At 40.8% G+C, this 10,642-nt stretch overlaps 1 protein-coding gene and 1 non-coding gene across 2 annotated transcripts; one reads left to right on the top strand and one right to left on the bottom strand.

The window, feature by feature from the left end:
* Nucleotides 1-925: 925 nt before the first annotated feature.
* LOC130978448 (small nucleolar RNA R71) lies at nucleotides 926-1,029 on the bottom strand. The gene has a single exon (XR_009086091.1). It is a non-coding gene; the product is annotated as a small nucleolar RNA R71 (small nucleolar RNA).
* A 7,781-nt stretch (nucleotides 1,030-8,810) lies between these two features.
* On the top strand, nucleotides 8,811-10,400 carry LOC130975060 (uncharacterized). The gene is made up of 3 exons (XM_057899893.1): nucleotides 8,811-8,913; nucleotides 9,058-9,396; nucleotides 9,634-10,400. The coding sequence occupies exons 1-3, from the start codon at nucleotides 8,811-8,813 to the stop codon at nucleotides 10,398-10,400; spliced, it is 1,209 nt and encodes a 402-aa protein (XP_057755876.1).
* The last annotated feature ends 242 nt before the right edge of the window (nucleotides 10,401-10,642 follow it).

The raw sequence follows: 10,642 nt of genomic DNA, 5'->3' as shown, positions 1-10,642 counted from the left end.
CTTTTTCAATTAACTAACTAACTTTTTGTTTGTTTCTTATCTTTTTCAAAACCACCTAACTACTTTTCTCTTTCCTATTTTCGAAAATATCTCTCTCTTTTTCAAAAATTCTTTTTAATTAATTAATTGTTTCATGTTTTAATTTTAATTACATTTTATCTCTAATTTTCGAAAATCACTAACCCCTTTTCAAAAATTATTTTCGAATTTTCTTTTCTCTTTTCTTATCCTATTTAATTATTTAATTACTAACACTTCTCTTCACCTCTCTTCATCCAAAATCCGAATCCATTCTTCATTCTTCTACCCCCTTTCTTTTTCTACTAACATAAAGGAATCTCTATACTGTGACATAGAGGATTCCTTTTTCTTTTCTTGTTTTCTTCTCTTTCATATGAGCAGGAACAAGGATAAAGGCACTCTTGTTGAAATTGATCCAGAACCTGAAAGGACTCTGAAGAGAAAATTAAGAGAAGCTAAAATACAACAATCCAGAAACAACCTTTCAGAAACACTAGCACAAGAGGTGATGGCCGAAAATAATAATAATGATGCAAGGAGAATGCTTGGTGACTTCACTAAGCCAACATCCAAGTTTGATGGAAGAAGCATCTCCATTCCTGCCATTGGAGCCAATAACTTTGAGCTTAAGCCTCAACTAGTTGCTTTAATGCAACAAAACTGCAAGTTTTATGGACTTCCATCTGAAGATCCTTACCAGTTTTTAACTGAATTCTTGCAGATCTGTGAGACTGTAAAGACAAATGGAGTTGATCCTGAAGTCTACAGACTCATGCTTTTCCCTTTTGCTGTAAGAGACAGAGCTAGAGTGTGGTTGGATTCTCAACCCAAGGATAGCCTGGACTCATGGGATAAGCTTGTCACTGCATTTTTAGATAAGTTCTTTCCTCCTCAAAAGCTGAGCAAGCTGAGAGTGGATGTTCAAACCTTTAAACAAAAAGATGGTGAATCCCTCTATGAAGCTTGGGAAAGATACAAGCAGCTGACTAAAAGATGTCCATCTGACATGTTTTCAGAATGGACCATTTTAGATATATTCTATTATGGTCTCTCTGAATTTTCGAAAATGTCATTGGACCATTCTGCAGGTGGATCTATTCACCTGAAGAAAACGCCTGAAGAGGCTCAAGAACTCATTGACATGGTTGCAAACAACCAGTTTATGTACACCTCTGAGAGGAATTCCGTGAACAATGGGGTACCTCAGAAGAAAGGAGTTCTTGAAATTGATGCTCTGAATGCCATACTGGCTCAGAACAAAGTGTTGACTCAACAGGTCAACATGATCTCTCAAAATCTGAATGGATTGCAACATGCATCCAACAGTAATAGAGAGGCAGCTTCTGAAGAAGCTTATGATCCTGAAAACCCTGCCATGGCAGAGGTTAATTACTTAGGTGAACCTTATGGAAACACCTATAACTCATCATGGAGAAATCATCCAAATTTCTCCTGGAAGGATCAACAAAAACCTCAACAAGGTTTTAACAATGGTGGACGTGCAAGGCTGAATAATAGTAAGCCATATCCATCATCTTCTCAGCAACAGACAGAGAACTCTGAACAAAACAATTCTAATTTAGCCAACATAGTCTCTGATCTGTCAAAGGCCACTTTCAGTTTCATGAATGAAACAAGATCCTCCATTAGAAATTTGGAGGCACAAGTGGGCCAGCTGAGCAAGAAAGTTATTGAAACTCCTCCCAGTATTCTCCCAAGTAATACAGAAGAAAATCCAAAAGGAGAGTGCAAGGCCATTGATGTGATCAAAATGGCCGAATGCACAAAGGAGGAGGAGGACGAAAATCCTAGTGAGAAAGACCTCCTCGGACGTCCTTCAAGCATGAAGGAGTTTCCTATTAAGGATCCAGAGGAATCTGAGGCTCATCTAGAGACCATAGAGATCCTATTAAATCTCCTTCTGCCATTCATGAGCTCTGAAGAATATTCATCCTCTGAAGAGGATGAAGATGTGATTGGAGAGCAAGCTGCTCTATATTTAGGAGCTATCATGAAGCTGAATGCCAAACTGTTTGGTAATGAGACTTGGGAAAGTAAACCTCCCTTGCTCATTAGTGAACTAGATACTTGGATTCAGAAAACTCTACCTCAAAAGAAACAAGATCCTGGCAAGTTCTTAATACCTTGTACCATTGGCACCATGAGCTTTGAAAAGCTCTATGTGACCTGGGGTCAGGGATAAATCTTATGCCACTCTCTGTAATGGAGAAGATGGGGATCATTGAGGTACAACCTGCCTTGTTCTCATTACAATTGGCAGATAAGTCCATAAGACAAGCTTATGGATTAGTAGAGGACGTGCTAGTAAAGGTTGAAGGCCTTTACATCCCTACTGATTCATAATCCTAGATACTAGGAAGGAAGATGATGAATGCATCATCCTAGGAAGACCTTTCCTAGCCATAGCAGGAGCTGTGATAGATGTCAACAGAGGTGAGTTAGTCCTTCAATTGAATGGGGACTACCTTGTGTTTCAAGCACATGGCCATCCCTCTGTGACAGAAGAGAGTAAGCATGAAGAGCTTCTCTCAGTTCAGAGTCAAGAAGAGCCTCCACAGTCAAACTCTAAGTTTGGTGTTGTGAGGCCACAACCAAACTCTAAGTTTGGTGTTCAAACCCCATATCCAAACTCTAAGTTTGGTGTTGGGAATGCTACACACTAAATTGACCTGATCACCATGTGGCTCCATGAGAGCCACTGTCAAGCTATTGACATTAAAGAAGCGCTTGTTGGGAGGCAACCCAATTTTATTTATCTAATTTTAGTTTATTTTGTTTCTTTGTTATTTTTGTGTTGAATTAGGTACATGATCATGAGGAGTCACGAAAAAATCAAAAAAATTAAAAACAGAGTCAAAAAAACAGAAGAAAAAATTTTTCACCCTAGAGGATGCACGGGCTGGCGTTCAACGCCCAGAAGGTGCATCTGGCCGGCGTTCAACGCCAGAACAGAGCATCCTTCTGGCGCTGAACGCCCAAAACAAGCTACATCCTGGCGTTTAACGCCAGGATGCGCACACAGAGGACAATCTGGCGCTGAACGCCAGAAACAAGCATGAAACTGGCGTTCAACGCCAGAAACATGCATAACATGGGCGTTTAACGCCCAGAACGTGCATCAATGGGCGTTTAAACGCCAGAATGATGCATGAAGGCATGTTACATGCCTATATGGTGCAGGGATGGAATTCCTTGACACCTCAGGATCTGTGGACCCCACAGGATCCCCACTACAGGATCTGTGGACCCCACAGGATCCCCACCTACCACATTTCTTTTAATCCTAATCACACTCTTCTAATCCAAATCTCATTCTCAATATCACACTTCCCAACACCCTTCATCAATCACCTCAATTCCTCTTCCCAATTACCCCATTCACCATTCACATCATCCCCTCTTCCCCATACACCCCACCTACCCCCACTACTTTCAAATTCAATTTCCCACCCATTCCCACCCAAATTGGCCGAACCTATACCCTCCCCCTCCCTATAAATACCCTTCAATTCTTCATCATTTTCACACAACACAAACACCTTCTTCTCTCATATAGCCGAACCCTCTCTTCTCCCTCTCTTCCAATATTCTCTTCTTCTTCTACTCTTCTTTTCTTTTTTGCTCGAGGGCGAGCAAACTTTAAGTTTGGTGTGGTAAAAAGCCTAAGCTTTTTATTTTTCATTCACCATCAATGGCACCCAAGGCCGGAGTTTCCTCAAGAAAAGGAAAAGGGAAGGCAAAAGCTTCCACTTCCGAGTCATGGAAGAAGGAGAGATTCATCTCCAAGAGCCACCAAGACCACTTCTATGATGTTGTGGCAAAGAAGAAAGTGATCCATGAGGTCCCTTTCAAACTCAAGAAGAATGAGTATCCGAAAATCCGACTTGAAATTCAAAGAAGAGGTTGGGAAGTCATAGCCAACCCCATACAACAAGTTGGAATTTTAATGGTTCAAGAGTTCTATGCCAATGCATGGATCACTAGAAACCATGATCAAAGTATGAACCCGAATCCAAAGAATTATCTCACAATGGTTAGGGGGAAATACTTGGATTTTAGTCCGGAGAATGTGAGGTTGGCGTTTCATTTGCCTATGATGCAAGGTGATGAACACCCCTACACTAGAAGGGTCAACTTTGATCAAAGGTTGGACCAAGTCCTTAGGGACATTTGTGTGGAAGGCGCCCAATGGAGAATGGACTCCAAAGGTAATCCAGTCCAACTAAGAAGACTGGACCTCAAGCCTGTAGCTAGAGGATGGTTGGAATTTATCCAAAGGTCCATCATTCCTACAAGCAACCGATCTGAAGTTACTGTGGATCGGGCCATCATGATTCATAGCATCATGATTGGAGAGGAAGTAGAGGTTCATGAAGTCATATCCAATGAACTCTACAAAATAGCTGACAAGCCTTCATACATGGCACGGCTAGCCTTCCCTCACCTCATATGCCATCTATGTTATTCAGCCGGAGTTATCATAGATGGAGATGTCTCCATTGAAGAAGACAAGCCCATCACCAAGAAAAGGATGGAGCAAACAAGGGAAGTTCCTCACGGCCCTCAAGGAGAACAAGAGGAGGTTCACCATCAACAAATGCCTCAAATGCACTTTCCTCCCAACAACTACTGGGAGCAACTTAATACCTCCTTGGAAGATTTGAGCCATAATGTGGAACAACTAAGGGTGGAACACCATGAACACGCCCTCACTCTTCAAGAAATAAGAGAAGATCAAAGAGCAATGAGGGAGGAGCAACAAAGGCAGGGAAGGGACATAGAAGAGTTGAAGAACATCATTGGTCCTTCAAGAAGAAGACGCCACTAGAGGTGGATTCATTCCTTGTTCTTTATTTCTTTCTGTTTTCGGTTTTTAATTATTGTGTTTATCTATGTTTTGTGTCTTTATTTCATGATCATTAGTATGTAACCATGCCTTAAAACTATGAATAAAATCCATTAGTCCTTCACCTCTCTTAAAAGAAAAATGTTTTAATTCAAAAGAACAAGAAGTACATAATTTTCGAAATTATTATTGAATTTAGTTTAATTATATTGATGTGGTGACAATGCTTTTGTTTTCTGAATGAATGAATGAACAGTGCATATGTCTTTGGATATTGTTGTTTATGAGTGTTAAAATTGTTGGCTCTTGAAAGAATGATGAACAAAGAGAAATGTTATTGATGATCTGAAAAACATCATGAAATTGATTCTTGAAACAAGAAAAAGCAGTGAAAAAAAAAAAAAAAACAAAGGATCTAAAAAGAGTATATAGAAAAAGAAGGAGCAATAGAAAAAGCCAATAGCCCTTAAAACCAAAAGGCAAGGGTAAAAAGGATCCAAGGCTTTGAGCATCAATGGATAGGAGGGCCCAAGGAAATAAATCCAGGCCTAAGCGGCTAAATCAAGCTGTCCCTAACCATGTGCTTGTGTCATGAAGGTCCAAGTGAAAAGCTTGAGACTGAGTGGTTAAAGTCGTGATCCAAGGCAAAAGAGTGTGCTTAAGAGCTCTGGACACCACTAACTGGGGACTCTAGCAAAGCTGAGTCACAATCTGAAAAGGTTCACCCAGTTATGTGTCTGTGGCATTTATGTATCCGGTGGTAATACTGGAAGACAAAGTGCTTAGGGCCACGGCCAAGACTCAAAAGTAGCTGTGTTCAAGAATCAACATGCTCAACTAGGAAAGTCAATAACACTATCCCAAATTCTAAGTTCCTAGAGATACCAATCACTCTGAATTTCAAAGGAAAAAGTGAGATGCCAAAACTGTTCAGAAGCAAAAAGCTACAAGTCCCGCTCATGTAATTAAATTAATATTCATTGATATTTTGGACTTTATAGTATATTCTCTTCTTTTTATCCTATTTGATTTTCAGTTGCTTGGGGACAAGCAACAATTTAAGTTTGGTGTTGTGATGAGCGGATAATTTATACGCTTTTTGGCATTGTTTTTATATAGTTTTTAGTAAGTTTGAGCTACTTTTAGGGATGTTTTCCTTAGTTTTTATGTTAAATTCACATTTCTGGACTTTACTATGAGTTTGTGTGTTTTTCTGTGATTTCAGGTAAATTCTGACTGAAATTGAGGGATTTGAGCAAAACTCTGAAAAAGGCTGACAAAAGGACTGCTGATGCTGTTGGATTCTGACCTCCCTGCACTCGAAATGGATTTTCTGGAGCTACAGAACTCTAAATGGCGCGCTCTCAACGGCGTTGGAAAGTAGACATCCAGGGCTTTCCAGCAATATATAATAGTCCATACTTTATTCGAAGAATGACGACGCAACTTGGCGTTGAACGCCAAGTACACGCTCCTTTCTGGAGTTAAACGCCAGAAAAACGTCATAATCCGGAGTTGAACGCCCAAAGCACATCATAACTCGAAATTCAACTCCAAGAGAAGCCTCAGCTCGTGGATAGATCAAGCTTAGCCCAAGCACACACCAAGTGGGCCCCGGAAGTGGATTTATGCATCAATTACTTACTCATGTAAACCCTAGTAGCTAGTCTAGTATATATAGGACATTTATCTATTGTATTAGACATCTTTTGACCACTCTAAGTCTTTTATCATTCGGTCACTTGATCATGGAGAGGGCTGGCCATTCGGCCATGCCTGAACCTTCTTTTACTTATGTATTTTCGACGGTGGAGTTTCTGCACACCATAGATTAAGGGTGTGGAGCTCTGCTGTACCTCAAAGATTAATGAAGTTCTATTTTCTTTTATTCAATTCGCTATCTTATTCTTATTCCAAGATATTCATTCGTACTCAAGAACATGATGGATGATGATGAGTTAATAACCCTCATCATCATTCTCACTGATGAACGCGCGTGATTGACAACCACTTCCGTTCTACATGCAACACAAGCTTGAATGTGTATCTCTTAGATTCCCCAACAGAATCTTCGTGGTATAAGCTAGATAGATGGCGGCATTTGTCTGGATCCGGAAAGTCCAACCTTGTCTGTGGTGTTCCGAGTAGGATCCTGGGAATCCGGAAAGTCTCACCTTGTCTGTGGTATTCCGAGTAGGATTCCGTTCATGAATGACTGTGACGTGCTTCAAACCTGTAACCTGCTGGGCGTTAGTGACAAACGCAAAAGAGGGATTCTATTCCAGTAGGGGAAGGAACCAACCGGTGATTGGCCGTACTGTGACAGAGTGCGTGAGCATTAGCTTTCACTGCGAGGATGGGATGTAGCTATCAACCATGGGTGATGCCTCCAGACTGGTTAGCTATGCGAGTGACAGCCGCATAGGATATTTCCCCGTGAGGATTGAAAGTAGCCACAGCTGATGGTGAACCCCTATACAAAGCTTGCCATGGAAAGGAGTAAGAAGGATTGAGTAGAAGCAGTAGGAAGGCAGGCGTCCGAGAGCTCTACAGCATCTCCATTCCGCTTATCTGAAATTCCCACCTATGAATCTACATAAGTATTTCTATCCCTTTTTAATTAACTTCTTTCTATTTTATTTAAACCCATAATCCAATTTTAATCTCCCTAACTGAGATCTGCAAGGTGACCATAGCTTGCTTCATACCAACAATCTCTGTGGATTCGACCCTTACTCACGTAAGGTTATTACTTGGACGACCCAGTACACTTGCTGGTTAGTTGAACGGAGTTGTGACTTCAAATAAGGACAATTATTGAATAAATCCAATTACAATGAATCAGATCAAAGAACAGTGATCACAATTTCGTCCACCAGCTATTTACTTTTAGCACTTACATTCCTTGTCATTTACCTTTCCCGCCATTTAATTTTCTGCGATTCTCAACTCAATTTTACTTAGCTCAACTAGAACGTTCCTCTCGTTAAAGTTGCTCGACCAATCAATCCCTGTGGGATTCGGCCTCACTCTATTGTGAGTTTTTACTTGACGACAATTCGATACACTTGCCAAAAGGAAATTTGTTGAGAGACAAGTTTTCGTGCATCAAGTGTATGGCACCGTTACCGGGGATTGATTTTGTATCAACAATGAGTAAATTAGAGGATAACTAGATTGAGCAATTTTCCTTTGTTTTGTTTATATCATTTCTGTTGTTTACTTCCAGTATTAGCAATTTTCTTTTCTCATTCTCTTTTGTTTATTTCTTTAGTTATTTGCATTCCTATTCAACTAATCCACTTACTGTTTGATAAATTGCGTCACTCACACTAACAGCAATTTTAACAAGAGTGTTTTCTTCACTTTTTCTCTTGCTTGTGTGATTTGTTGATTGTATGATGGGTAGAAGAAGAGGAGCTTCAACCTCCTTTGAATCTGAACCTGAGAGGACCTTCCTTGGATTAAGGAGGGAAGCAAGAGGGAAGAAGGTTGTTAGTGTAGAGGAAGAAGAAGAAAACTTAGAAATAGACATGCAGGAGAACATAGAGAACCACCACATGGAGGAGACACATAACCATGCTAGAGAGGATGCAACAAACCATGCTGGGCTGGAAAGAAGAGTTCTAGGCTCTTACATTAATCCAAACTCAGGAAATTGTGGGAGTAGTATCCAAAAACCCACCATACATGCCAATAACTTTGAATTGAAACCTCAACTCATCACCCTTGTTCAGAATAACTGCTCATTTAAAGGAGGCACCAAGAAGACCCTAATCAACACTTAACCACTTTCCTAAGAATATGTGATACTGTGAGGTCTAATGGTGTTCATCCTGACACCTATAGATTACTTTTGTTTCCTTTATCTCTTAGGGATAAAGCATCTAAATGGCTAGAATCCTTTCCAAGGGAGAGTCTGATGACTTGGGAAGATGTGGTGAACAAGTTCTTGGTGAGATTCTATCCTCCTCAAAGAGTCAACAGATTAAGGGCTGAGGTCCAAACATTCAGGCAACAAGATGGTGAGACTCTCTATAAAGCATGTGAAAGATACAAAGACTTGACAATGAGGCGCCCACCAAACATGTTCAATGAATGGGTGCAGCTACTCATTTTCTATGAAGGCTTGTCTTATGAATCAAAGAAGGCATCGGATCACTCTTCAGGGGGATCTCTAAACAAGAAGAAGACCATTGAAGAGGCCATATACATCATAGAAACTGTGGCCAACAATGAGTTTTTCTATGTATCTGACCGGAACAACAACCGAGGGGTAATAGAGGTAAATCATATGGATGCACTACTGGCTCAAAACAAGATGATTACCAAGCAACTAGCTGACCTTACCAAGCAGATGGAGAGGAATCAAGTTGTAGCAATCACCACCCCACCACCAGCTCAAGAAGGAGTAAACACAGAGGAAGGAGGTGACTGGGAACAAGCCAACTATGTTAGAAATTCATCCAGACAGTCCCATGATCCATACTCCAAGACTTACAATCCTGGTTGGAGGAACCACCCAAACTTTGGGTGTGGAAACCAATAAGATCAAGGCCAAGATCAGAGGCGTCACAACCCCAACCAAAATAATAATGCAACTTATCAACAAAGGTCATATCAGCACCCACCCAATAATTCTTTTCAACATCCATATCAGACCCAAAACCATTTTCAACCTTCCAACCTCAACTCACCATCATCATGTGAAGATAGACTCTCTAGGATTTAGACTCTGCTTGAAGGCATATGCAAGGAAGTCCAAGACAATAGAGTGTTTAAGGATGAAGTACGAGCCAATATAAAGAATCAAAGAGACACCATTAAGAGGCTCGAATCTCAAGTAGGATATCTCTCTCAGCAGATCCCTAAGCCTACTGACGGCTTCCCAAGTGATACTGAGAAAAATCCTAGAGGAGAGACAAAGAAAGTGAGATGGGAAGAATGCAAGGTGATCACTGTAAGAGATGAAGAGAGTTTGGAAGTAGTGAACAAGCCATCAGAGCACTCTCAAGGTGTTCCAAATGAGAAGCAAGAAGAGAGGGACCAAGAAACTAGTTCCATACAAGGACAGGACCCAAAGGAGAAGGAGGTTCTGAACCTATATGCACCCAAGGCACCTTTTCCCCAGAGACTCAGGGGTGGTTCAAAGGAGAAATCATACTCGAGGTTCCTAGACATCTTTGCATCTCTCCATGTAAACATACCATTCATCGAGGCTCTCCAACAGATGCCTTCATATATCAAGTGCATGAAGGAGCTATTAACCAAGAAGAATCCTCTGAAGGGTGGACAAACCATAGTGATGAATAAAGAGTGCAGTGCCCTTATTCAAAAGGATCTGCCTACAAAAAAGAAAGACCCAGGGAGTTTTCACATCCCTTGTGCTATAGGAGAAACAATTATTGATAGGGGACTTTCTGATCTGGGAGCAAGCATCAACTTAATGCCTCTATCCCTCATGAAGAAGCTACAAATTAATGAGCTAACACCCACATATGTGATCCTTTAACTGGATGACAAAACTCAAAAACAAGCAATAGGAGTGGTCGAAAATGTTCTAGTAAAGGTTGGGAATTACTTCATCCCCACAGACTTTGTTGTCCTTGAAATGGAAGAGAGCCATCACCATCCAATCATCCTGGGGAGACCATTCTTAGCCACAGTCAAAGCACTCATAGATGTTGAGCGAGGGGAGTTAATACTAAGCATACACAATGAACAACTCACCTTTCACGTCTTTAGATCCTCACA

Source organism: Arachis stenosperma, chromosome 4, assembly GCF_014773155.1.
Source record: "Arachis stenosperma cultivar V10309 chromosome 4, arast.V10309.gnm1.PFL2, whole genome shotgun sequence".
Taxonomy (NCBI): Eukaryota; Viridiplantae; Streptophyta; class Magnoliopsida; order Fabales; family Fabaceae; genus Arachis; species Arachis stenosperma.
Note: the sequence above shows the minus strand (reverse complement) of the source record. Positions and strands in the feature narration are given on the sequence as shown.

Coding starts and splice junctions, on each gene's coding strand:
- LOC130975060 (XM_057899893.1), top strand. CDS start 8,811: ATGACTTGGGAAGATGTGGTGAACAAGTTCTTGGTGAGATTCTATCCT. Junction 8,914..9,057: donor AACATTCAGGCAACAAGATG/GTGAGACTCTCT, acceptor ATCACTCTTCAG/GGGGATCTCTAAACAAGAAG. Junction 9,397..9,633: donor CTCCAAGACTTACAATCCTG/GTTGGAGGAACC, acceptor CTCTGCTTGAAG/GCATATGCAAGGAAGTCCAA.